The 27,425-nt window shown below is 57.4% G+C and overlaps 1 protein-coding gene across 3 annotated transcripts; it reads right to left on the bottom strand.

The window, feature by feature from the left end:
* Positions 1–65: 65 nt before the first annotated feature.
* On the bottom strand, positions 66–26,745 carry DPP3 (dipeptidyl peptidase 3). Of its 3 annotated transcripts, none has more exons than XM_055143174.1 (18): positions 26,678–26,745; positions 25,353–25,630; positions 15,559–15,648; positions 14,749–14,886; positions 14,383–14,457; positions 12,990–13,083; positions 11,803–11,933; positions 11,573–11,703; positions 11,443–11,501; positions 8,839–9,033; positions 8,631–8,743; positions 8,331–8,423; positions 7,948–8,010; positions 7,755–7,879; positions 7,545–7,665; positions 6,493–6,672; positions 1,974–2,136; positions 66–587 (listed from the first exon to the last, which is right to left on the bottom strand). In XM_055143174.1, the coding sequence occupies exons 1-18, from the start codon at positions 26,727–26,729 to the stop codon at positions 418–420; spliced, it is 2,271 nt and encodes a 756-aa protein (XP_054999149.1). In that variant the 5' UTR covers positions 26,730–26,745; the 3' UTR covers positions 66–417. The 3 variants fall into 3 exon arrangements, with proteins under 3 accessions (XP_054999149.1, XP_004618501.2, XP_054999150.1); XM_004618444.2 differs by having other exon boundaries at positions 25,353–25,627; positions 26,678–26,715; XM_055143175.1 differs by lacking the exon at positions 14,383–14,457.
* Positions 26,746–27,425: the final 680 nt, after the last annotated feature.

The following is a 27,425-nucleotide window of genomic DNA, read 5'->3' as shown; positions in this document are numbered from 1 at the left end:
CCCCCATCCCCATCCCCCTGCAGGAAGCAGATGCAGGAGGAATCAGACAGATGGCAAACACAGTAGTAGTGGATCATATTTATTCTTCTGATTATAAAAGTCAGACAGGAGCCCTGGGCTGGGAGAAGCGCCCGACGCTACGGATCTGCGCCCGGCTTCTCAGCCTCGGGCTCTGCATCTGCGGGACAGGACAGGAGCCTGGCCTAGCCCGCGCCACAGGGCACCCGGATCAGATGAGCCAGCACAGGGGACGCGCTCGGCAAGAGCAAAGTGCTGACGGACGGGAGGGTCTGTGTCACCGCCCCTAGCTGAGGTAGCACCAAGTCTGAGCTTCCGTCCCCTGCAGCGCCCAAACACACCCACCAGGGTGCCACTGGCAGCCTTGGTCTGGTGGAGTCTGGAGACACCGCACAGACCTCAGGCCTGGCTGGAGGGGGCCGGGGAGCTCTGCCAGAAGTGGGCATCGGCTGCAGCCAGACGGGTGAGGATTTCCTCCAGCTCCAACCCGTCCTCCAGGAAGCGCTCGGAGAAGGACCGGATGAGGCCGGCGGCCGATGCCTCGTACTCAAGCAGCTGCACCTCTGAGCCTGGACAGGAGACGAGAGGAAACAGCCTCAGGATGGGCCTTAGTGTGGAAACAGACTCACCCTTATCAGCGATCAATAATCCATCAACTGGCCGATGGTCACAGCTGCCATCGGCACCTGTGCCATCATCGCCGGCCGCCTTTCTAAACCCATACTGCCCACAGTCCAGGGCAGGCGACGGGCACCGGCCATGTGCCAGCATCACCCACTGATGCCCGGGCAGGGCAGCTCTGGGCCCCAGGTAGGTGCTGGGAGGCGGCCCTTGTCGTCATGGAGACCCGGTAGGGGAAGGGCAGGGTGATGAGTACAGAGAAAATGAAGCTGGTGAGGAAGAGAGTGGCTGAGGGCCAGCCTTTCCCACAAGGCGCCACTTTAATAGGGTCCCCAGTGATAAGGGTCAGCTGACAGAGGAGCTAAGGGGAGGCCTGACGAGGGGAGAAGCGCCAGGGAGGCCAAATCTCACAGAAGCCCCCATGGGCTGGTCAGAGCAGACAGGGCGTTCTCCGCAGTGGCTCATTTTTGCCCTGAGCCCTCACACCTGCCTGTGGAGTGGCAGCATGGCACGAAGGCCCTTGGTGGGACTCCTGCTCCTTCCAGGAAAAATAATAAGTCTTGGGCCAGAGACTCCGGTGCCTTGGTTTCCTCATCTGTAGAACGGGCCAGAGGGCCCTACCTCCTTATTTATTTATTTATTTATGTATTTATTTATTTATTTATTTATTTATTTATTTATTTCCTTTTTGGGTCACACCTGGCGATGCACAGGGGTTACTCCTGGCTCTGCACTCAGGAATTACTCCTGGTGGTGCTCGGGGAACCATATGGGATACCAGGGATCAAACCCGGGTCAGCTACGTGCAAGGCAAACGCCCTACCCGCTGTGCTACCGCTCCAGCCCCATACCTCCTGATTTCAAGGGTGCTGGAAGGAAGTGTCTGATGCGGGGTTCCCAGCGGTGTCACCCCACATCCACACGGGCCTCAGGAATGAAGGCCCTCAAGGCCCAGAAAGGCAATCTCTGGGCCACGGGGGGGGGGGGGGGGAGTTGAGGGGCCAGACCCCAAGAGGCACAAAGCCAGCACTGACAAAGTTGGGGTGTATGGAAATGGAATTGTCATTCCAAAAAGGAGAGGGACCCCCACAGTGATGTTGGGGTCCCAGCACCTCACAGGCTCCTCTAGGGGAACCCTTGGACCCCCAGGCACTGCCAGGACTCTGCCAGTCTGCTGTCAGCCCCCCAGACCCTGCCCTGAGACCCCCTCACAGCCCATTGTCACTGCACGTGGGAGGTGCTGGTGGTCTTGAAGTTCCCGGGGGGGGCGACTGCAGTAGGGGCTGCCCCGTGCTCCAGGCTGGCCCCCAGAAGGCCGGGGCTCGAGGTCTCACCTTCCAGGCGCGTGTTGGGCTGCACGATGAGCTTCCGGGATTCTTTGCGGAGTAGCACCGTGTCCCTGAGGGTCAGGAAGCACTCGGGTGGCGTGTCGGTGACCGCTGAGTACCCCTCGTACAGGGCCCGGCCTCCGGCCACATCCCCCGTGGACTTCAGCACCTGTGGGGGGGTGGGACGAGGGCTCAGAGGCTGCATGAGCCCCGCTGGTGCCCAGGGTTGCGGGGGGCGGGGGGGGGGGGGGAAACGGCTCGTCCACATGAAGTGATGTTCTCACTCAGTTCTGCTGCTTCTTTTTCTTTTCGGAGGCGTCCTCACCCAGTGATGCTCAGGGGTTACTCCTGACAGTGCTTGGAAGGCCATACGGGATGTCACGATTCAAACCTGGGTCAGCCTTTGGCCAGGCAAATGCTCTACCTGCTGGACTTTCGCTCCAGCCCCTGGTTTTGTTTTTTAACATTTTCAATTTGTTTTATTCTGGTTTTAGGCCATACTGGATGGTGCTTGTTGGGGCAGGAGGGGGAGAGGTGCGGGCAGGGGTCCTTCCAGCAGTGCCTGGAAGACCAGGAGGTGCCAGGGCTCACACCCGGGTCTCCTGCATGCAAAGCCTGAGCCCAGCGCACTGAGCTGCCTCCCAGCCCTACTGATCTTTTTCAGCCCCACAAACTGAACACTTTTATTTCGGTAAAAAGTTCAGTGACTATTAACAGTGATCCTTCTTTTTTTTTCTTTTAAGTAGGGGTGCCTAACAAACCTTCCCTGCAACTCAGTTCATCTTTCTTCAATGCCAGCCTGCAGAAATTCCTCCACAAAGTGGGTTTTGTTTTGTTTTTTTCTTTTTGGGTCACACTCAGTGATACTCAGGAGTTACTCCTGGCTCTGCACTCAGGAATCACTCCTGGAAGCCTGGAAGTGCTCAGGGGACCATACAGGATGCTGGGGATCAAACCCAGGTTGGCCACATGCAAGGCAAATGCCCTACCCTGTTGTACTATCACTCTGGCCCAACACAAAGGGATTGTTAACCATCATATCTGAATCGTTGTTGGGGCTGGAGCAATAGCACAGCAGGTAGGGCGTTTGCCTTACACGAGGCCGACCCAGGTTCAATTCCCAGCATCCCATATGGTCCCCTGAGAACCGCCAGGGGTAATTCCTGAGTGCAGAGCCAGGAGTAGCCCCTGAACACCGCTGGGTAGAACCCAAAAAGCAAAAAAAAAAAAAAAAAAAAATCTGAGTCGTTGGGGCTGGAGAGAGAGTACAGTGGATAAGGCACTTGCCTTGCATGCAGCTAACCTGGGTTGGATCCCTAGCACCCATAGGGACCCCCCAGCTCACCAGGAGAGGTCCCTGAGAGCAGAGCCAGGAGTAAACCCTGAGCACCACTGGGTGTGGCCCCCAAACAAACAGAGGTCTGAATGGTTTGTTTCAGGATGCTCCAACTCCCTAAAGCCCCGGAGGTGGTTGATGATACCTGATGCCCTCTGCCCTCTGCCCACCCCTGTGCCCACAGTAGCTCCCAGCTGGCCACGGCTCCTTCCCTTCCCTCTGCTCTACACTCCGCTGCTATTATGCTATTAGCATCTCTCCACATCTTTATTTGCTCTGCCTTATCCATGGTGTTTCTGGAGAAAAGCCTTCCTGGCCATTCTTGGGATTTCTTGAACTTCCTGAAAAGAAAATGCCTTAGAGCCTGTCCTGGACTCATAAACCTGAAACTCCTGTCAGCTCGAGAATATTCTCGGCCATTATCTTCTAACAGTCCTCCCTTTCCTCCTCTCCCCGGGTGACGGCTGTCAGACCTTCTCAGACTCGCTCCTATCTCTGCTGCTCTCAGATTTCTTGTCTGCGTTTCACATTCTAGACTCTTCGGTCACTGGCTGTGACACCTGGCCGATGTGCCTGAGCTCGGGTCCAGTGACCACACAGCTTATTTCTAGAATTTCCATTTGGCTTTGCCCCGTTTAGGGTGTGTGGGTGGGGCCTTGCTGATTCTGCTGACTTGCAGGAGGCACTGGGCAAGGCCGCCAGCTTGGACTCAGGGCTCCTAAGGATAATTTTGCTCTCACTTTGGAAAAAACAGACCAGCCTGCAACTCCCAGGGGCCAGACAGGGAGAATCCTCTCCCCGAGTCTCAGTCCCCCAGGGCTACTAAACCGGAAGTTGCTGCACACACATTAAAGAGACTGAAAGTTTAGCCTTCGGGAGGGTCCCAGGGGGCTGCGCAGGGGGCTTGGGGCCAGCCCAGTGGGGGAGCTGCTCCCTGTGAACGTGAGTGAGGCCGTGAGTTCGATCCTCAGCACCACCTGCAGGCTGAATGCAAACCCGGCCTCGGGGCCCAAACCAGTGGTGGCCACATGGGAATGGGCTAAGTCACTGAGTCCAGGCCTTCCCAGAGGCCAGAAGCGCGGACGGATCACTGCGCCCCGCCAAGAGCGAAGACTACGGCCCAGGAGGTAAGCCCACAGACACGCCTTCACCCCTGTCTCCCACAGCCTTGTCACTGCAGTGCCTCCAGCACCAGGGTGTGGGGGACGCCGTGCTCAGGGCACGCTGTGGCGTGATCCTCCCACAGGCTGGCTCGGTGTCTACACCGGGCGTGCTGCGCCAGCTCCACCTCGGTGAGGGTCTGGTCGCCCTGCCTCCTGGGGTTAGAGTGTCTGGGGCTAATTTGGGGTCCACGCCTCCCATTGCCCTCCCCCTGCCCCGGCCAGCTTCCTCAGCGGCAGATGGCTTACATCGACAGTGCGCTGCCATCTGCTAAATTCTAGACTCGGTTTCAGATGGCTCTGGTAGTGCCACAAATGCCCTATCCCAGTTCTGGCCCCCGCTGGCTGCAACGTGACCCAAGGCATGTTGCCTCTGGTGGATTCAGACTTCTAACTTGAATGGCCCAACACCTATCCCTTATTTTCTTTTGGGGGGTCTGGGGCCTGGAAGTCTTGAGGGTCTGTGCTCAGGGATCACTCTTGCCTTGAGGGGCCAGACAGGGAAGGTGCCAGGGTCCCAAAAGGAGTCTGCCACCCACAAAGCAAATGCCTTCCCTCTGGAGTATTTCTCTGGCCCCCAAACACCCATCTTTCATGAAAAAGTGTCTTGGGCCTTACTCCTAGTTCTGCATCCAGGGATCACTCCCGGCGTGCTTGGGGGACTATATGGGAAGCGGGGATCAAATCTGGGTCGGTGGCATGCAAGGCTAGTGCCCTACCTGTACTATCTACAAGTGTGGTTTTCTTTCTTTCTTTTTTTGACAAGTGGTGAATAAATAGATGTTATTTGGAGGATTTTTGAGGTGTGGAGGGGGAGAGTGAGAGAGAGAGAGATTAATGCACTTAGGAATCATTCCTGTGGGCTCAGGAGACCACATGGGACCCTGGGGATGGAACCCAGGTCAGCCGTGTGCAGGGCAAGCATCCTCCCGCTGTGCTGTCGCACCCGTTGGGGTTTGGGACTGCTGGGGATGTGTGCGGGGCAACAGCTGCACCCCAAGCCACGTCCCCAGCCCTGCTCTTAGCCCCGGCGTAATCCTACGGGACAGCGGCCTGCAGACCCCGGCCCCGCTCTCGGAAAACCAGGATCAGCAGGGCTGGGCCAGAGCCTGAGGACCTGCCCTTCTCACGTGCCCGGGTGCAGGACGGCCCGTGTGCTGTGCAGCCCTGGCTCGTCAGCACGGCATTCTGTTCGCCCCTTCCTCCTCGCCCCACAGACAGATGCAAAACACAGGCCAGCGAGGCTAAGTGTGGCCAGGTTACCTAGCAGGAGAGCAGCCCTAGCGCTGCACAACACCAGGGCCGAGCCGACCCCTGCCCTGCCCTTCTCCAGGGCTCCTGTCTCTCCACCTGCCAGCTCCTCCCAGTCCTCAGGCAGGGCGTGTGTCTTCTGCGGCCCCCGCCCTCGGATCTTCTCACCGCCGTCTCCTCCTTGGGACCCAGACGCCCTCCCCGATCCCCCAGACAAGGGGGCTCTGAGTGCCTCTCCCCGCCTGATCCCCCAGACAAGGGGGCTCCGAGTGCCTCTCCCCGCTATTCTCGCAACACCCGATCTCTCTGTCCAGCTCTGGTCGTGATGTGAAATGACCTGGTTCACCTGTCCATCCACCCGCCCCCCCTCCCCCAACATACAACATATGAAATGGCTCCACTTCCTCTCTGGGTCTGATGTACAGACTCACTGGATGGATGGAGAGTGGGTGGGCGAAGGGATGGACGCCGGCTGGAGAGAAGGATGTGTGCGTGGATGGACGAGTGGATGGCTGATGGACAGATGATGGGGAGGCCAAGAGGCCGTGCCAGAGGCAGGCAGGGGCTGGGGTGACAGCACAGCAGGAGGTAGGGTGCTTGCCCTGCACGACACCAACCTGAGCTTGATCCCAAACACCCTAGATGGTCCCCTGAGCACTGCCAGAGTGATCCCTGAGCACTGCTGCATATGGCCCGACTAAACCCTCTCCACCCACATGCACAGGGGTGAGGAGACTGGGGGCCCGGGGGGACCCACACCGTGGCCACCTGCTCTCACCTGCAGCCTCCGGAGGAACCGTTCCAGGGCGGGTTTGCCCACAGACCGGATCTTACTGCGGTCGAGGCGGACCCGGGCGTCTGGGCGCCCGTCAGAGCCTGTGGTGGGAGTGACAGTAACGAGCCCCTCGCCGGCCTCCAGCAAGACTCTCAGGATCACAAACCGGGCCTGCATGTGGGCCTGTGGGGAGCGAGGCGGCACGTGAGGCGACCCAGGTCACCCTTCCACGCCCGCTTCTTCCCTCCTGGCGGGCGGCTGCCCTGGCAGGCATTCCAGGCAGGGCTGGAGCCCCATGAGCCCTTGGCCACCCCCATGTATGGAGGATGGGCCGGCTCAGAGAGGTGAAGTGACTCAGTCGGGGTCACACAGCAGGGAAGGGGGAGCAAGGGCACGAGTCTCCTGACTCCCAGCAACTTCCAGCTCTCTGCTCGGGGTCACTCCCAGGGGGGCTCTGGGGACCCCAGAGTGCTGGAGGCGGAACCAGGACCTCCCATGTGCAACCGCCTCACGTCAGTCTGACTTTCCAGACCCTTCTGTGGTTTGTGCGGGTTCCAGCCCACCCGTCCCGGAGCAGCCCCGCCTGGTGGCACTGGAGGTGACTGACCGACGAGTCACTTAGCCTCTTGGCGCCCGTCCCCTCAGACCTAGCACGAGGCGAACAATAGTGCCCGCCTCCCGGCCTGGGTGATCCTGAAGCAACACGGCCAACTCTTGTGCAGCGCCCGGGCGGGTGGGCACGGACGGCCGCACACGTCGCCTCGGTGACAGGGACGGGAAAGTCAGGCTGGGCAGTAAGGGGGTGCTGTGAAATCAGCTCAAGGGTGCAGGGTCCCTGCTCTGCAGCTGCCTGGCCCCCTAAACACCATCGGTCAGGGGTGTAAGGAACCCCCAAAGCAGACGGACAGAGACCCTACCCCCACTTCACGGGCAGAGCCGCCAAGCCGCCACAGTGGCGGGCGGCCCTCCCCAGAGAGGGGTCCACGTGTCCCTCGGCCAGATGTCCCCTTTCCTGCGCCCAGATCAGGGTCCCCTGCCCCGTGGCAGGCACCCACCTGCCTCCAGTTGGAGGCCTCGGGGGTGTAGAACTCCAGGGCGAGGAGCCCGGCCCGAACCATGTTCAGCCAGTTGACGTAGATGACGTCCTCGGCATCGGCGCCCTGGAAGCCGAAGATCCTGGGGCGGAGGGGGCAGGGGTCAGTGAGGGCAGCTGCGTCACCCCTGCCCCACCCCACCCCCCGGCCCCTGGCCCCGGCGGGACCTACTCCAGCACGCGGGGGTGGAGGCAGAGGTAGAGCCCCACGCTCTCGGCCCGGCACTCCTCGTAGCTGGACGCGATGGTGCTGAACCTGCTGTCCCACGTCTCCCCGCTCCGGTACCAGCTCTGGATCTGCGGGGCGAGCAGGCTTAGGGGCGGCGACCCCTGCACCCCCGGGCGCCCTGGCCCAGCCCCCTCACCTGCTCGCCGGTCTCTGGGTTGATGACTGTCTCCGGGTCAAAGTTGAAAGCTCCCTTCTCATCCTGCGGGGAAGAAGGTGACCAGGGAACAGGGCTGCCCCGGGGAAACGCCGCAGCAGGAAGGGCCGGCGGGCGGCCAGAGGCTGACCCCGCCCCCCCAGGCCCCGCAGGCCCGGGCCAGGGTGGGAGGCTCAGTTCCACCTTGGAGTAGGGGGGTGGGCCATACATATCCTGTTCAGGAGACTTGGTGAGCCTGTTCTGTGTCCCCCCCAATTCTATCCATGGAGCTCGAAGGACACCAGGGTGCGGTCGGGGACGGGGTAGGACTGGGTCACCCGTGACCAAGGGACCAACCGCCGCCCCGGTACCTGCCGGCCACTGACCTGCACGAAGAGCTTCCCGCTGCCGTGGCCCAGCAGCTCGTGCAGCCCCACCTGCACGTCGAAGGAGGGTCCCTTCCAGCGGATGTACAGGTCCTGCCACGCCCAGCAGAGACCCCGGGTCACTGGCCACCCCCGGCAAAAAGGGCCACGTGTGGGGACGCAAAGGGGTGGACACCGGCCCGCCTAGACACAGGCCACCCCCCCATCCCAGGGAGTCCCCGGTGCTGGCGTCGCCTGCCTGGACACAGGCCACCCCCCCATTCCAGGGAGCCCGCGGTGCCAGCGTCACCGCCCATCCACCTTGTCCTCCTCCTCCAGGAAGGTCAGCTTCTCCCGCTTGGTGGCGTAGGCCACGGCCAGCACGTTGCCCAGTGACACGTTCTTGAAGCCTTCCGTCTGCCGGAGGTCATCGTCTGGGGCAGGGTGGGGCGAAGGGCAGGGTCAGGGGCGGGCCAAGGGCACAGAGCCGGGGCGGACGGGCTTCGGGGGGCCTGGGCGGGGCGCTCACAGTTGGGGATGTTGATGCCGGCCGGGATGCCGGAACCCGCAAAGGTCAGCACGTCCAGGGAGGTGAAGTCGGGGGTGAGGAACTTGTCCTTCTCGAAGGCCGGGGGCCAGGGCAGCTCCGTGAGCAGCTGCTCCGCGCTTGCCACCAGGCACGCGAACTTGGCGCTCATGGCCTTGTTCACCATGGCCACGAAGCCTGCGGGCAGGAGTGGGGGCGCGGGTGGGCAGGTGCCCGGACCCCCACACCTCCTCAGGCCCCTCAGACCCGACCCACCTTCCTCGAGCCCACTGTGAGGGGGACAGAGGTTCACAGGATGGGTTGTTTTTTTTTTTTTTTTTTTTGCTTTTTGGGTCACACCCGGCGATGCACAGGGGTCACTCCTGGCTCTGCACTCAGGAATTACCCCTGGTGGTGCTCAGGGGACCATATGGGATGCTGGGAATCGAACCCGGGTCGGCTGCCTGCACGGCAAACGCCCTACCCGCTGTGCTATTGCTCCAGCCCCATCCAGGACGGGTTTTAAGAGGTGCTGGCAGGAGTCACGGCAGAGGGGTACCTGGGGGCCCCATCCCCGCGGCTGGGGCGGCTTCCACACAGCAAGCGGCTCTGCAGAGGTGCCGTGAGCTGCCCGCACCGCCCTGGCTGCGGAGAGGGTGGACAGGGAGGAGAGGGCCTTCCCAGCCCTGCTCACAAACTGTGGCCTAGAGAACATTTTCCACATGGCCCTGCACGAAAAAAGCACGCTCGCCCCGAACTCCTGCTCCTCTTGAGTTTTCAACTTGTGTTGGGGGTGTCAGGGATGGAATTACTAGAGGTTCTTTGCTTTGGGTTTGGGGCGACACCTGGCGGTGCTCAGGGCTTCCCCTTGGCCCTGTGTTCAGCGATCAGGCCTGGCGGGTTCAGGGTGTTGGAGGCTGACCAGAGTCATGAGGAAGTGCCGGGAACGCTGCCTTGCAGGCAAGGCCGTGTGACAGCGGCAAGCAGCTAGGAATCTGAGTGGACTGGGCTGGGGTCAGCATGTCCCAGTGCATCCGCTTTCTGTTACAGATGAACTGTGCTATGATTGGATGAAAGCTAAACAAATACCTTATTGGGCTATTGTGTGGGCTTCCATAGATTCTAATGTGGAATATACGGGAAGTGGGATGTACAGATTTACAAGGTGTTGGGCTGGAGCGATAGCACAGCGGGTAGGGCGTTTGCCTTGTATGCGGCTGACCCGGGTTCGATTCCCAGCATCCCATATGGTACCCCGAGCACAGCCAGGAGTAATTCCTGAGTGCAGAGCCAGGAGTAACCCATGAACATTGCCGGGTGTGTCCCAAAAAGAAAAAAGAAGATTTACAAGGTTGTAGGATGACATTACTTTGTCCTCTGCCCCCTTGCCATAAGTAGCTTGTCCCGGTTTTCCCCAGAGTTTAGGCTTACCCCAGTCTCACCCATCAAGGTGTTCCCGAATCTCTTCCATCCCTTTGTTTAGCTATAATCACTTCTCTATACTCTCTTCCCCAAAACAGTTAATCCGAGGCTTTCCCTTAATCTGACTCTACTAATTTGTAAGGTCAGACCTTCCTAGGACACTGAATATTATAACTTTGCCTTTCTCCCCTCTTTATGTCTTTTGAATAATTTACTTTAAAGCTATGTCTTTTTTTTTTTTTTTTTTGCTTTTTGGGTCCCACCTGGCGATGCACAGGGGTTAGTCCTGGCTATATATATATATATATATTGCTTTTAGGGTCACACCCGGCAATACTCAGGGGATTCTCCTGGCTCTGCACTCAGGAATCACTTCTGGCGGTGCTCGGGGGGCCATATGGGATGCTGGGATTCGAACCCAGATTGGCCGCGTGCAAGGCAAACGCCCTACCTGCTGTGCTATTGCTCCAGCCCCTGCTGAGTGGCTCTTGAGAGAAAATGGGCTCCCAGGCCGAGGGCCAGCTCAGTACTGCCTCAGTCTGGGCCCAGGCTCCTCCAGGCCCAACCCCCAGACCATAAGTACAGGACAGTTGAGATAGGAAAGGCAGAAATGCAACCCAATGTCCGACAGTCGGGGGTCGAGGAAATAAACCGGGGGGGGGGGGGCGTGCTGGGGGTAGGGGTGGCCCCTAGGGGAAAGGCTTGCAACTCATAGACACATCGCAGATGGTTCCCCCAAGCCCCGCCAGGAGTGATCCCTGAGCGCAGAGCCGGGAGTATGTCCTGGGTACCAGTGGGTGTGGCTCAAAAACAAACGAACAAAAAAAGCAAGTGTTGGTGATGTCTCAGAGCCTCGAGAGCTGGGCGGCTTCAGGCACCTTCCTGCTGTGCCTCTGCCCCAGGCCCACCTATTGTCCACACAGCCTCGTTGGGCGGCTTCTTGGCCTCAGCGCCAAGCCTGCAGGGGACGTTGGCCCTGCTTCCCTCCTTTCCCCTCATCGGGGTGCCCCCCAGGTCTACATTCAGGGCTCAGGGGATGCGACCATACCCCTGCAGCTTTACCAGCGAGGACAGAGACCCCTCCCCTCCCCCATGATCAGGGTGCCACTGAGTCCCGGTGCCCTCGGGGAGAGGGGCAGGGACGGTAGGGGGCTCCCCACGGACCTCCCTCCGCCCAGAAGTTACCTTCAAACTCTCCGCGGGAACCAAAGGGGTCTCGGTAGCTCTCGATGAAGCCGATGTAACTGGGGGAGAAGAAGGGCAGAGATGGAGGGGGGCGGTAGGGGGGAGGGTGGGTGGGCAGGCCCTGCCTCACCTCTCCACGATGGGGCCTTTGTCCTGGATCCAGAAGCGGGAGCCCCTCTTGTGGGCCTCGATGGAGCCCTGCATGAAGCTCTCCGTGTACTGCGCCAGCATCTGCTCCTGGTGGCTGTTGGCCGCATACGCCTGGGGGTGGCGTGGGGGGGGAACTCAGCCCCTGGGCACCCCCCACCGTCCTCTCCTCCCAGCTGGGCCCCCCCCACTTCAGCCCGCAGCAGGCCCTACCTTGGCTTTCTCCAGGTGATCCACCACCTTCTGGAGGATGGGGGCGTAGTCCCCCCGGGTCACCTGGAAACGGCTCCCCTGGAAGTCGTAGCTCTTCAGCTTGGGAGCCACGTCGGAGTCCAGAGCGGGCTCTGAGGAAAGAGGGGGGCTCAGAAGCGGCCCGGGGAGACGCCGGGGAGGCTTCTCTTCTGCTAGAACCTTCAAGGGCTCTAGTGAGATCTCCCACCTTCAAATACATGGACTATAAAGAATATAGAAACTGGAGTCCGAGGGATAGGGTAGTGGGTAGGGCGCTTGCCTTGCACGCGGCTGACCTGGGTTCGATCCCCAGCATCCCATAGAGTCCCCCGAGCAATGCCAAGAGTGATTCCTGAGTGCAGAGCCAGGAGTCACCACTGAGCATCGCCGGATGTGACCCAAAAACAAACCATGTGCAAAGCATTCTGGATATTTTGCTTTATAGCTTTTATTTGTGTTTGTTGGGGCCTCACCCGGTGACGCTCAGGGCTTAATCCTGGCTCAGCACTCAGGAATCCCTCCCTGTGGGGCTCAGAGGACTCTATGGGATGCCGGGGATGGAATCTGGATCACCCATGTGCAAGGCAGGTGCCCACCAACTCCACGATCTCTCCAACCCCATCTCGTGTTGCCTGTTTAAGCCTCACACCAAACAGGGGTGGGGAGGGGGTGATTTCCTCCACTTTACGGATGGGGAAACTGCACAGGTTTCTAAGGCCCGGCAGGCAGCCACGGCAGGACCGCAGCCCGCCCTAGTCCCCAGCTGGCCGGTCCCTCCCCTGACCACCTCCAAGCCTGCGGGTGAAAAGGGGAAATAGGGCCCACTAGAGGCCTTGGACACTGCCCGCCGGAGACAAGCCCCCATGCCCATCTGATGCCCTGAGGTCCTTAGCAAGAAAAGGGGATGGGGGGAAGCCCAGCGTGGGGGCGGGGTTGAATGACAAACTGGATAATACCCGCTTGGCCTGCTGGCCCCCTCCAGGGCCACGTTCAGCCACTGGACCTGGAAGTCAAGTCCAGCCAGTATTCTGGAATGATCTACTCCTGCCCCATCCCCAGGTCAAAGGAACTGCGTGCCCGTCCCTCTATTTCCGCTGCGATGCTGTGCCCGGTGCCCAGGGAACCTCCCCATAGCGGCAGCCGGGTGCCAGGGCAGGGCAGGCGCTCACCTGAGCTCAGCGCCGAGGCCAGCCGCACCTGGTAGTGGGGCCGCCCGTCCTGGCCCACCTCCTTGAAGAGCCGGGTATTGTAGGCACTGAGGTTCTGGAAGAGACAGGGTTCAACAAGGAGGCAAAGCGGGAGGGGAGGGGCCGGGCAGGCTCTCTGTACTGGGGGGTGGCTTTGGTTTTCTGGGGGTTCTGGCTTACTCCTGGCTCTGTGCTCAGGGATCACTCCTGGCAGGTCTCAGGAGACCGTACGGTCCCGAGAACTGAACCCGGGTCAGCAGCCGTCCACCCTGCGATACTCGCTCTCATTCCTTTTATAGGGTTTTCTTTTTTTCTTTTTTTTTTTCTTTTTGGGTCACACCCGGCAATGCACAGGGGTTACTCCTGGCTCGTGCATTCAGGAATTACTCCCGGCGGTGCTCAGGGGACCATATGGGATGCTGGGAATCGAACCCGGGTTGGCCGCGTGCAAGGCAAACGCCCTACCCGCTGTGCTATTGCTCCAGACCCCTATAGGGTTTTATTTTTAATTAATGTTCTTTTTTTTTACTTTTTGGGTCACACCCGGCGATGCACAGGAGTTACTCCTGGCTCGTGCACTCAGGAATTATTCCTGGCGGTGCTCGGGGGACTATATGGGATGCCAGGGATCTGGGTTGGCCGCATGCCAGGCCAATGAACGCCCTACCTGCTGTACTATTGCTCCAGCCCCACGTTTTGTAGGCTTTTGAGTCATACCCAGTGACTCAAAAAGGAATAGCTCGGGGGCTACTCCTGGCAGAGCTCGGGGGCCATGTGCAGCGCTGGGGATGTGACCGGGGCTCGGGCACGCGAGGCGAGCACCCTCTCCCATGCCAGCTCTCTATGGGCACTGACAGCATTGAGACTGACCCAGCCCACGGGGCCCCGCAGGACCTGTAAGACCAGGACACAGGAGTCCTCCACACCTGGGCACCCCTCCAGGCGCCGGGCAGGGGGTGGGTGAAGCCCGCTGCAGGTGCTAGGAGCTCTGATGCATGACAGAGGGCCCCAAACTTATCCGGCCTCTCCCACCCCCCTTTCAGAAAAGAAAATGCTCATTGGGCTGGAGCGAAAGCACAGAGGGTCGGGTGCTTGCCTTGCACGCGGCTGACCCAGGTTCGATCCCTGCCACTACACAGGAAACCCCAAGCCCTGCCAGGAGTGACCCCTGAGTGCCGCTGGGTGAGGCCCCAAACCAAAACCAGCATGAACACTTGGCACCCCCTGGGAATTTACCTTCTTGAAGGGAACAGACAGAACTGCCCAGAGGTTACTATGCTCTCTAGTCTTTTGCCCCTCGAGGTCACCCAAAGCGCGCGTCTCTGCCACCCAGGGGAGGGGGGACCATCCACACCCTGCACAAGCCCCCCCAAACCTGTGAGTCCAAGAAGTCTTGAGCCAGTTTGGCATCCTCAAGGGTGCAGTCCCCCGAGAAGTAGGTGGTGACTCCCTGCGGGGAGCCGGGCGGAGGGGAGAGCTGCTGAGGGTACCGCGGGGGACCCCTGCCCAGGCCACCCCCTTTACCAGAGCTTCCTGTGACCCCTACAGTGCCCCTGGTGCCCCCCCGGCACTCAGTAGTAGGAAGCCTGGGCCCCTTCCTCTGCCAGCTCCCTGCCTCAGTTTCCGCCCCCCAACCCCAGACATCAGACTCGGGGGACACTCCCAGATGGTAACACGGAGGCACACAGAGGTCTCGGCGTCTGTGGACCCCCTCCCCAGCCTGCCGCGCCCCGGGCCTCACCTCCTTCCCCAGGCCGAGGTGCCGGAGCCGCGGCTCCAGGGAGAACATGAGGTCCCCGCACGTCTGCCAGAGGCCCCGGACTTCCTCTGGGTGCTGCTGGGCCGCCTTGCTCCCCAGGATCACGCGTTCCAGCTTCTCCTGCAGGGAAGGGAGGCCCCGGGCTGCTGAACCCGGCCCAGACCTGCCCCCTAGAGCCTCCAGGGCTGGCGCCAGGCTCCTCACCCCCTCCCAGCCCCTCTGCTCCAGGGGCCCGGCCCAACCTGCTCCTGCAGCTGTGCGCTGACTGGACCCACGCAGGCCTGCCAGCCGCAGGGGTCCAGGGGCCCCTGCCTGGGAGGGACCCTCACGGCCAGTCTTCCCCACTGGCCTTAGGGATGTCAAAACAGGCTCTAGTTTTTCTTTTTTTCTGGTTTTTTTTTTGGGGGGGGAGTCACACCCAGCGATGCACAGGGGTTACTCCTGGCTCTGCACTCAGGAATGACTCCTGGCAGTGCTCAGGGGACTATATGGGATGCTGGGAATCGAGCCCCGGTCGGCCATGTGCAAGACAAACTCCCTCCCCGCTGTGCTCTCACTCCAGCCCCAGGCTCTAGTTTTCCAAGCACTGAACAGTTGTCGGGGCCTGGCCATATCCACTGGGCCAGCAGCATCGGGATGAAGCCGCCTGCTGGGGCTCACCCCATGTGGTCGGCCATAAGCGGCTCAGGGCTCCGAGGTTCTGCTCTGCCCCCACAGCACCCCAACCCCACTGGGGCTCCCTTCACTTCACGCTCTACCCTCCCCCTTTCCCCCCCAATTCCTGCCACTCACCTTGGGCAAGTTGGGGACAAACTTGGTGTCGCCAAAGGATTTGTAGTTTCCCATGTTGGAGTACACGCCTGCGGTGTAGACCAGGAACGCCTGGGAAGGAGGTGTGGGGTGGGGGGGTCATCAGAGACGGACAGTCTGCCCTCCCCCAACAAACACCACCTGGCCGGGTGGGGCTGGAAAATGGGGGGGGGGACCCAGAGCTGATTACAGACCCATCTGCCAGCCCCAGGGCCCAGGTCTCCCTGGCACCCCCCCCCCCCCAACAGTCCCGTGATGTCCTGCAGTCTCTCAGCCAATCCCACTGACCCTGAAGGTCCAGTTCGGAGTATCTGCACTCCCCAGCTGGGGGCAGGGATGCCAGAAGTGTGGAGGGTTAGAGGTGAAGGCTCCCAAAGGCCCTCCCCTTCCTCCCAGAAGGGGCCATCTCCCTTCCACGCTCCTCCCCAGGGTCGGGCACAGGCTCAGGGGCCGAGAAAGAGCCCTCCCGGGAACTTCTGCTTTATCCTTGGGACCACCAAAGCCCCTCCAGCTCCTCTCCTGCAGTGAGGAAGGCAAGCAGGATTGAGAGGGGAAGCATGCATCCCCATGGACCGCTGAGCCCCTGGATCAAGCCAGGCCTGAAGGCTTATGAGCCCCAGACTTTTCAATTATGTGAGCAAATAAGTCTGTTTTCCAATAGACTTTTTATTATTCATTTTTCAGAGCAGTTTAGATTCACAGCAAAATTGAGAGGCAAGTACAGAGATGTCCCATATGCACTGCCTGGCCATGGCCTCACCATGCATAGCTCCCCTCCTCCCCCCTGCATCATCAATATGCCCCTTCAGTTGGTACATTGTTTATGTATATGTATATATTTATGTATGTATGTATGTATGTATGTATTTAGCTTTTTGGGTCATACCCAGTGATGCACAGGGGTTACTCCTGACTCTGCACTCAGGAATTACTCCTGGCGGTGCTCGGGGGACCCTATGGGATGTTGGGAATCAAACCCGGGTTGGCCATGTGCAAGGCAAACGCCCTCCCCTGTGCTATCACTCCAGCCTGTTTATATGTATTGATGAGCCCCAACTGACACATTACCACCCAAAGATCACAGTAAGGAATGAGCCTTGATCATGTCCTGGTCTTGGACAAACCCATCATGGCATGTACCCCCCTTATGTAAGACACATCACTGCATCGAGAAGCAGCTTTGACACCCCTAAAACTCCTCTGTGTCTGCCGTCCTTCCTGCAGTGCCTGCCAACCTCGGACCTTTCACTTCCCCCAGAGTCTTCCCTTTTCCAGAATCTCACATAACTTGGACTCACAAAGCCTGTAAGCTTCCCAGAGGGGTCTGTCTGTCCCACTAACAGGCAGTTAGCGCTCTCCTCCTTTGCATGGCTCAGTTCACTGTTACCCCAAATATTACTCCACACTTGGATGAACCTTGGTTTACTTATTGGTTTGGCTTTACCAAAGATATCTTGATTGCTTCCAAGTGTGGAAACTGCCCACAGCTCATTTATCCGTGCACGTTCAGGCTTCTGCAAGGACATACACTTCCCACTCCCTGCGTGTCTTCACGCTGGTAAACGCCAACCCGGGAATCGACCACTGGGTCATATGGTCAGAGCAGGCTCAGTTTTGTAGGAATCAGCCCAAGGCTCCGCCTAAGCAGCTGTCCACGGCCTTCACACCAGCAGGGAAGAGCGCATGTTCCTGCACGTTTGCCAGCACTGTCTTCCTCTTTTGATATGTTGGGGGAGGGCCGGGGCGGTAGCGCAGCGGGTAGGGTGTTTGCCTTGCACACGGCCGACCGGGGTTCGATTCCTCTGCCCCTCTCGGAGAGGCCGGCAAGCTACCAAGAGTATCTTGCCCGCACAGCAGAGCCTGGCAAGCTCCCCGTGGCATATTCGATATGCAAAAAAAGAAAAAAACAGTAACGAGAAGCCTCACGATGCAGACATTACTGGCGCCCGATATAGCAAATCGATGAGCAACGGGATGACAGTGATATAGTGATACAGTCTTCCTCTTTCAACGGGAGTAGGGGGAGTTTTGGACCACACCCAGAGATGCTCAGGGGTTACTCCTGGCTCTGTACACAGGAATCACTCCTGGTGGGGCTCAGAGGACCAGATGAGATGCTGGGGACTGAGCCCAGGTCAACTGCATGCAGGGCAAGCGTCCTCCCCGCTGTCTGATGGCTCCGGCCCCAGTCTCTTTATATTTGAAGGTGGACATGAAGAACCTTTAAAGATTCTGGAGGAAGAGAGTCCACTAGAAATATTCTAAGAAGTAAATTTACTATGACTGTTTAAATAGATTACTAGCTGACGGGAAAGGAGAAAGCAATACACCCTGGTTGGAACCCTGCCCTTGGGCGGATATTCTAATAATCTGTAGTACTGAACCCTCAGATGAGATTTTGTCCTTGAGTAATCTCCTGAAGGAGAGGCTTTACCTCTCTTTGTTGTTATGGTAACGTTGAACCCCACCTTTGCATCCCCACCCCTGATTCTATATAACCATGCTCTAAGGGGGAAGGAGCTGTCGAAGATGCCGGGAACTGGGGAGGAGATGCTGAGAAGCAGATGAAGACAAGACATTGGGGGACCAGACTCTGGGAGAAGATGCTGAGGAGAACGTGAAGACCAGACTCTGGAGCCAGACACTGGGGACCAAATGCTGAAAACTGGACATTAAGGGGGAGAAGGTCGACGACGAGACATTGACCCCGTGGAGAACTGAGACTTTGGGGACTTTGGGACTAGAAGGAGAACCAGAGGACGATGACGACTGGAAGTAGAGGACCAGGAGGCTACATCGAGACGAGGGATAAGATACAATGAAGGAGAGGACTTTGGGGTCCACGAGACTAGGACGATGGAACTGTGGTGACCGGGACTACAACCAAAATGACGACTGTGCCTGCACCATAAAGGGAGAGATCGGACTACGCTGGGGAGGAGAGAGAAATAAACCGACTACCGGCCAGCCTGGGGCCCGACTCCTGTTTTGCTGTTTCCCCTGGTCCTTCGCCCATCATCTGGCCTGAGGCGGCGGCTCTCAGCCACGAACACTCAAGTTCTGAGTGTCCCATCTACGTGTGCCCATCGCACCGTTTTTTTATTTAAAATTTATACTTGTCTCTCTATATAATTTGTTTTTGAGCCATACCCAGCGATGCTCATGGGTTACTCCCGATTCTGCACTCAGGAATTACTCCTGGAAGTGCTCAAGGGACCACATGGGATGGTGGGAATCGAACTTGCAAAGCAAGCGCCTTCCTTACCCACTTTACAATCACTCTGGCCCTCCATATAACTTTGGAATTCGTTAGTCAATATCCGCAAATATAGTTCACTGAAATTTTAACTGGGGTCCCAATCGGTCTGTAGATCAGGTGAGAAAAACCTGACAATCTTTTCATTATTTAATTCTTTGGTGTCTTCAGTTTTTTGGGTTTTTTGTTGTTGTTGCTGTTTTGTTTTACTTTTTGGGTCACATCCACACATCAGTGATGCACTGAGGTCACTCCTGACTCTGCACTCAGGAATTACTCCTGGCAGTGCTCAGGGGACCATACGGGATGCTGGGAATTGAACACCAGTAGGCCGTGTGCAAGGCAAACGCCCTACGTACTATACTATCGCTCCACCCCGGCATCTTCAGTTTTGTAGTTATCCTCAACTAGACCTAGTCCGTATTTTATTGGTTTCCAAACTGCACTGAGGCCCTTCGGGAGGGCACTATTACCCATGGTGTTGTGCTTTTTATTTCAAACGACACAAATTCGTTGTTGGTACTTAGGAAAGCAACTGATTTTCTATCATTACTCTGGACTTTGCACCCCTTGCTATAACTGATTATTCCTCCGGGCATGCTTGTGTCAGTTCTTCTGGATTTTCTACATGGATAACCATGACATCTGTGAACAGTTTTATGTCTTCCTTCTCAATCTGTAAGCCATTTATTTTCCCTCTCATTGCATTAAAAACCACTGAGGGGGGGAGCAAGTGACAGTCTAGTGGGTGGGGGGTGTGCCTTGCACGCTGATGACCCGGGTTCAATTTCAAGCTCAACATATGGTCCCCTGAGCACTGTCAGGAGTGACCCCAGAGCACAGAGCCAGGACAAGCCTCGAGGACAGCTGGGTGTGGCCCAAACAATCAAAACCCGTGCTGAGGGGACATCCTGGCCTTTGCCTGACCTCTCTGGGAAAGCTTCCCGTTTCCATCGTGTTGATGAAGTACGCTGGTAACTAAGGTCTTTTTGTAGATACTTTTCCAAAACGGAGCAAGTTCCCTCTATTTCCATTTTCCTCAAAAATCAAAAAATCTTTTTAAAAAAATTTCTGGACCACACCCAGCGGTTCTTACTGTTGGTCCCTCCTGGCAGGGCCCAGCGGACCCACTACAGTGCTGGGGACTGACCCTGGGTTGGCCCATTCAGCCAAGTGCCAGGCAAGTCCTATCACTTTAGTCCTCTGTTTTAAATCAAAAGTGGGTTTGGGTTTTGTTAGAGTTCTCCATCAACTGATCAGACAAGAGGTTTTTTCTTCCATAGTCTGTGGATAGATTATATTTGGTGATTTTTTTTTTTTTTTTTTTTGCTTTTTGGATTACACCCAGCAGTATACAGAGGTTACTCCTGGCTCTGCACTCAGGAATTACTCCTGGCAGTGCTGGGGGACCATATGGGATGCTGGGAATTGAACCTGGGTCGGCCGCATGCAAGGTAACTCCCTACCCACTGTGCTATCGCTCCAGCCCCTTTATTTGGTGATTTTTAGATCCCGAACTAGTCCTGCAGACTCAGGAGAAATCCGACTTGGTCGTGGGGTATGATTCTCTTCATACATTCTTGAATTTGGCTCGCAAATATTTTCCTTGAGGGTTTTTACACCTGAGTGTAGTTTGCTTTATTTGCGATGCCTTTGGTTTTAACATGAGGGTGATATTGGCCTCAAAGAGTCAGTTAGGCATTTTCTTTCTTTTTTCTCTTCTGAGCCTTTGTAGTGGATTGGTAAAATAGCCCTAAATGTTTGGTAGAGGTCACCCAGTAAAGTGGGTCTGATTTTTCAGTTTGGGAAGGTCATTAATTATTGATTCAATTTCTCTTTTTGCTTCAGGTTTGAAGGCTTTATTTGCACATTTAAAAATTGTGCATTACACAGAGATCAAAGATCGTATCAGAGGTGACACGGAGTTGTGGAGGAGTGCCATGGGCATTTTCGTGGTAGTGGGATGGGGGTACAGGCAGTAACTTCACACATCAATATGAGAAACTTTAATACCGCTATACTTGTTACCTAAACTATGGGGAAAAAAAGAAAATTCTTTTGGGCCACACCTGGCAGTGCTCAGGGTTGACTCCTAGCAAAGCTCAGGGTACCGTATGGGGTGTCAGAGAACAAAGCCAGGTCAGATGCATGAGAGGCAAACGTCCTACCCACTGGACTACCACTCCAGCCCTAGTAAATTAAAAATTTTAATTGTGCACTCTGATCATTAAAGTCATTGAACAACCAAAAAATGGCACTGAACTTTTTTTTTCCTTTTTGGGTCACACCCAGCGATACTCAGGGGTTACTCCTAGCTCTGCACTCAGGAATGACTCCTGCGGTGCTCAGGGGACCATATGGGATGCTGGGAATCGAACCTGGGTTGGCCACATGCAAGGCAAACGCCCTACCTGCTATGCTATTGCTCCAGCCCCTAAACTATATTTTATTGCCTACAATAACCTTGCACCAACTTGGTATTAACTACACTTCAACGCATCTCACCCAGCTTCTTCTTCCCCCAAACTAACATGTAAGATCATTTCCTCCCCTGTCAGCCAGACCGGAGAGAGAAGCAGGGGCCCTTCACTGTCAGTAGTTCCCAAGGCTTAGATGTGAAAAGGGACCACACAGTCATTTTAACTTGACCTGACCTTGTCCCCTAACGTTCAACAGCTGAAGAAGCCCATCAGGAGGCGAGTGCTTGGGGCATGCGCACTGCATATTGGCGGTGCCCATCTCGTGACTCGGGCAGCCTGCGCCTCCGGTCCCATCATTTTCTTTAAAAGACAGTGGATGTTTCTCTCTTCCTCAATTTGGACTTCTCAAACTCCTCGCTCTCAGCGACCAGGGCTTTCCTGGCCAACACCGAGATTGCTCATGTCCTACGTGAGGCGCTGGTGGGCGGTGCTGTCGCCACTGGCCGCGGGGGAGTTGTGGGCAGAGAAGCCCCCAGGCGTGGCCTTCCTGGCCTGGGTGGTCCTACGAGGACACATTCTGCTTGTGGATGGCGGCCCCCGTGAACGGGAGGGTGGGGTACATCTTCGCCAGGTCACGGGGCCCCCACGATGATGAAAATATGCATATCTGCTGGGTGGAAGGCGTGAGCCTGGTCTAGCTCGTCCTGAGACTCCCGCACACCTGAGTGTGGCTCGGCCGCCTGCTTTGCCACGATGCTCACCCAGTGACCACCAGCGAGCATCTGATTCACTTCCTTCTGTTTGTTTTCTACCGTTATGGGGCCACACCTGGTGGTGCTCAGGGATCACTCCAGGCAGGCTCAGGGGACCATATGGGGTGCCGGGGATCCAACCTGGGTCTGCCACAAGCCAGGTAAACGCCCTCCTCGCTGTGCTATGGCTCTGGCCCATGATTCAACTACTCTCTCTTTTTTTATTTTTTTGCGCTTTTTGAGTCACACCCAGCAATGCACAGGGGTTACTCCTGGCTCTGCACTCAGGAATTATTACTGGCGGTGCTTGGAGGACCCTATGGGATGCTGGGAATCGAACCCGGGTTGGCCGCATGCAAGGCAAACGCCCTACCCGCTGTGCTATTGCTCCAGCCCCAAGAACCAGCTTTTTTATTTATTTATGTATTTATTTATTTATTTATTTTTTGCTTTTTGGGTCACACCCAGCGATGCTCAGGGGTCACTCCCGGCTTTGCACTCAGGAATTACTCCTGGCGGTGCTTGAGGGACCATATGGGATGCCGGGGATCGAACCCGGGTCGGCCGTGTGCAAGGCGAACGCCCTACCCGCTGTGCTATCGCTCCAGCCCCCAAGAACCAGCTTTTTAAAAAAATTTATTTTTGGTGTTTTGGGCCACACCTGATGATGCTCAAGGGTTACTCCTGGCTCCACACACGGTAATCACTCCTAGCAGTGCTCAGGGGACCATATGGGATGATGGGGATCAAACTCAGGTAGGTCTCAGGCAAGGCAAGTGCCCTACCCACTGTGCTATCACTCCAGCCCTGAAGCTGATTTTACATAAATAAATAAATAATAGGGGGTGGGGGTGGCGGCGGTAGGGCCACTCTTGGCAGTGCTTAAGGCCATGTAGTGCTGGGGAAGAGAGCCTGGAGTCCCATGTATAAAGGAGGCATCTCCCAGGCTTTATAAGTGGCCTTCCTCGGCCCCTCCGATGTGGAGGGATGGGGTGTTTCCTATGACCTCACTTCTCTTACAGTTCCAACAAGAGGACCGGAAAGAGTCCAGCAGTCGAGGAGGCGGCCATGCACATGGACCCCAGTTCCATCCCTGGCACCACATCCAGTCCCCCAAGCACTGCCAGGAGTAAGTCCTGAGCACCGTCAGGTGTGGCCCGAAACCAAAAAAGAAACGGGGCAGGGGTCAGGGGAGGAGGAGGGAAGCTCTGACATGAGTTTCAATTGTTCAATTTGTTTAGTGTTTGAATTGTTTTCAACTGGCAACTTCCAAACTCCTTACATGCCAGACTCGCAAGCAGGAATTATGATTTCCTTTCTCATCTGAGCCAAGCTGAAGTGGTTTCTGCTACTGGCGAACAAAAGAACCCCTCTGGAAAAGACGCCTTCCCCGGCGAACAGCTCTTTCAAAGAGTAAATTGGGGCTTAGAGATGGGATGAAATTACTCGCAGCTCAGAGCAGGTAAAAGAAAACTGCCCCGGCACAGCTATCAGAAACCCAGTCCCTTTATTTCACATGTCGAAAACACAGGCCACGTTCTCATATGTCCTTGACAAAAGTTTAGAAGATGAGGGGGCTGGAGCAATGGCACAGCGGGTAGGGCGTTTGCCCTGCACGCGGCCGACCCGGGTTCGATCCCCGGCATCCCATATGGTCCCCCAAGCACCGCCAGGAGTAATTCCTGAGTGCAAAGCCAGGAGTAACCCTTGAGCATCGCTGGGTGTGACCCAAAAAGTAAAAAAAAAAGTTTAGAAGATGAGTTAACAGCATCCATTAACTGTAAATAAAGGTACCAGCCTTTGGCCAACAAGTCTGCCTCAAGAAACCAACCCTAGGGGTTGGAGCAATAGCACAGCAGGTAGGGCGTTTGCCTTGCACGTGGCCGACCCAGGTTCAATTCCCAGCATCCCATATATGGTCCCCCGAGCACCGCCAGGAGTAATTCCTGAGCACAGAGCCAGGAGTAACCCCTGAGCATTGCCAGGTGTGACCCAAAAGCAAAAAAAAAAAAAAAAAAAAAGAAAGAAAAAGAAACCAGCCCTAATCACACATGTGCACGGAACTCGCCGGTTGGCACTGTTTGTGGGAAGAACTGGGAATGTCCTAAATGCCCAGCAATGAGTACTGAACTGGGATATTTCAGTTAACAGAAAAGAATGGGGGAGGGACCGGAGAGGCGGTGCAGGCAGACAGACTGACAGTTAAGACATTGGCCTTGCACGTGATCGACCGGGTTTGATCCCCAGCATCCCATATGGTCCCCCTAGCACCACCAGGACTGATCCCGGAGCGTAGATTCAGGAGTAATCCCTGAGCACGGTTGGGTGTGACCCACAAAAATAGAAAGAATAGGATAGGCTTCTATATACCCCTCAAAAGTCCTCAAGGCATGAGGAAGTGAAAGAGTCAGTGAAAGAGCAGGGCTCCCGAGAACAAGGCCAGCACGAGCTTGAGGATACACGTTTCTCACTTGTGTGCGCTTCTGCAGTAAGCTCTGAGCCCACTCCACTCTCCTCACTCCAGGAGATCGCAGAGACTCAGCGCTTCATGTGTTTGGTTTTCTTTCTCTTTTACTGGAGGAGGGTCTTGTTTTTTGTTTTTTTTTGGGGGGGGTCACATTCGGTGATGCTCAGGGGACCATAATGAATGCCTCGGACCAAACCCTGGTCAGCCGCGTGCAAGGCAAACACCCTCCCAGCTGTACTATCGCTCCGGCCCACGCGTTTGGCTTTCTCTCTGGGCCGTTTGCAGTGCACTAAAAACGCACTGATGGGTCGGGGAGACAGCACAGGGCTTACAGAGCCTGCCTTCCGTGCAGCCACCGCCAGTTCTATCCCCAGCATCACATACGGGCACCAAACACCGCCATGAGTCATCCCTAACCCCAGAGCCAGGAATGGCCCCCCGAGCACCGCCAAGTGTGGCCCAAACCCCATCCCCAAGAAAGCATTCACTGTGGGTTTGCCTGGGAAGCCCACGAGCAGAAAGCTCGGCCCAGGCACGAGAAAGAGAAGAGGGAAGAAGATCTGGTCCAGAACTCCAACTTTCTAACTCCTCCCTGGGAGGTCTTCCTTAGGCTCTGAATTTCCAGAGCTGTCTCATTACCACCTGTCAGCAGGGCAGCAGCCACCACTGAGCGGGGGCCCCAGGCCACCTTAACTCTAAGACACCCCTCAGGGTGCAACACGTCCATGTACAGCTGGACTCATGCACTGAGTGAAGCGGAAAGATCGAGGTTCAGGGGGGAGGAGAGTTCGGGGGACGTCAGTGAGGTCGAATTCAAAGAGAAAGAGTTTTGCCGTCCTGCGTCCTCATCCCTCGCACCCAGAAGCCATGTGGGGACTGACCTGATACTCCTCCTCGCTGAGGCCCTCCGCCAGGGCGTGCTGGCGTAGCTCGTCGGGGTCCTGGGCCCGGAAGAGGCGGCTGAGCAGGGCATAGATGTAAGGGGCCTCGGGTGAGGTCTGCAGCAGCACCGCCAAGCCTCCGTACCAGGCAGCGCGCGACAGGTGGTGGGCATAGAGGCGCTCGGAGGGTGACAGCAGGCGGAAGGCCTCGCGGCAGTCCAGGCTAGACACGCCGATGTCATTGGGCAGGATGTACTGGGTGTCCGCCATGGGCCCTGCTGAGAACCATCACCATCACAGGCGTCACTGACCACACTCTCGGCACTTTCCTGCTCTCATATCCGCCCCCTAAGAGCCCAGGAGGCCAGGAATGCCATTAGACCCATTCACCAGATTTGATAACTGAGGCTCGGAGCTGTGCCGCCTCAACCCGAGGAGTGTGCAAACTAGACTGGCGGGCTCACTGTGGCCTTAAGGACTGACTCCAACCAGCTGGACTTATAGAGGGGGAAACTGATGCCCAGAGAGGCGAGGCACGTGGCCTCATGAGCCCACTGAGGTTTCAGACACCTGCTGTCTCGACTCCCAGCCTGCCCACTTGCTGCCTCCCCTCTTCCTCCTCTTCGGAATTCATGGGCTGGTTCTTCCTTTCCACCCACCGCTGTGAACACGGGGGCAGGACCCGGAAACCAGCCGGAAGATCCAGGTTACCATCTGGGTTCTGCCCCCGGGTCTCTCAAAACATTTTCACTTCTCCGGGCTGGGCTTCCACTTCCGCCTCTGCCGAAAGGGAGGACTCCAAGCTCACCAGGTGGGCGTGCACTCTAAGCGAGGTCAGAGTGCACGGAACTCCACTCCCCTTCCTCTCCGGCTGCGGCCGGGATGCGTCCCCCTCTCGTCCCGCAGCCTCCCGCCTCCAGCACGCACCCGCCGCGCCGCCACGCGTGCAGCCGAGGCGTGGAAGTTCAGCTCAGAGCAGGAAGAAAACTCAATTTCCATATTGGAGGCTGAGTCTCGAGGCGTGCGAGCCACTTGGGCAAGGACCTCACAGGCCCGGAGCTCCAAGCCACTGTCCTAACTCGGGCGGGTCTCCCGCAACCGCGGGCACTGCCCACGCTCCGCCCCAAGGGCTCAATTCCCGGGATTCCGAAAGGGGTTGGTTAACCCTTGGCTGCCCTGGCCGTGCCTTGGCCTCAGAGCCGCCAGAAACTGGAAGGGCTACTAGAGGGAGGGCAGAGAGAGAATGATCTTGCATTCGGTCAGGCCTCGTTCCGTTCCCCGTGGGTGACACGTTATGACCCCCAAGCCCGGGCGGCGCGCCTCACCTGCAGCAGCTGCTCTCTTCGCAAACTCACTTCCTGCTTCCGGCTCCCCCATTCATTGGGGCTTCGCGGGCTCCGCCCCCCACGGCCAATTGTCGGGCCGCGGGGCCCGGATGAGCGTCAGCTCCAGCCAATGGGAGCGCCGAGGCGAGTCCCGCCCCCCCCCAGCCCGGGCCCAGCCCCCGGGCGCTACGGGGACTCGGGCGGAATGGCCCCAGCGGCCTCGGCCTTTTGTCCGCCGGCCGCGCCTGCCCCCGGCTCACTAACATCAGCGGCCGGCCGGGCGGCGGTGTAGCCCAACAGTCGAAATGCACAAGGTCCCGCAAGTCGGGACACAAGGTCTCGCAAGTCCGGTGGGACGATCCGGACTTCTCCGACCCGCACCCCTTTGCGCACCCCGCCCCCCCACGACCCTTCCCCCCAGGGACCTCAGTTTTGCAGGTGGAAACCTGCACAATGGGAGGAAATGTTTCCTCCTTTCTCACTGGGCTGGGGAAGGGGACAGAGCGGCAGTACAAAGGGCGGGCGGGTATCCCATATGGTCCCCAGAGCACCGCCAAGAGTAATTCTGAGTGCGAGCCAGGAATGACCCCAAAAGCCAAAAACAGGAAAATCTGGATAAACCACCGTCTGCATAAGGATTTACACCCTTCATCAGCTTCATACAGCCATAGCTCCGGGGCACAGACACAAAACCTCACTGAGCTTCATAGAGGGATGAGGGGCGGGAGTTATGGGGTGCTTGCTGGGC

Source organism: Sorex araneus, chromosome 6, assembly GCF_027595985.1.
Source record: "Sorex araneus isolate mSorAra2 chromosome 6, mSorAra2.pri, whole genome shotgun sequence".
Taxonomy (NCBI): Eukaryota; Metazoa; Chordata; class Mammalia; order Eulipotyphla; family Soricidae; genus Sorex; species Sorex araneus.
The sequence above is the reverse complement of the archived record's forward strand: the minus strand, read 5'-3'. Positions and strand labels throughout refer to the sequence as shown.

Excerpts from the sequence above, each read along its gene's own strand:
- DPP3 (XM_055143174.1), bottom strand. The coding sequence starts at position 26,729 with ATGGGGGAGCCGGAAGCAGGAAGTGAGTTTGCGAAGAGAGCAGCTGCT. Across the intron at positions 8,424-8,630 it reads TCCTGGAGGAGGAGGACAAG|GACCTGTACATCCGCTGGAA; the intron begins GTGGATGGGCGG and ends TGGGCGTGGCAG. Across the intron at positions 7,666-7,754 it reads CTCCACCCCCGCGTGCTGGA|GATCTTCGGCTTCCAGGGCG; the intron begins GTAGGTCCCGCC and ends CCTCCGCCCCAG.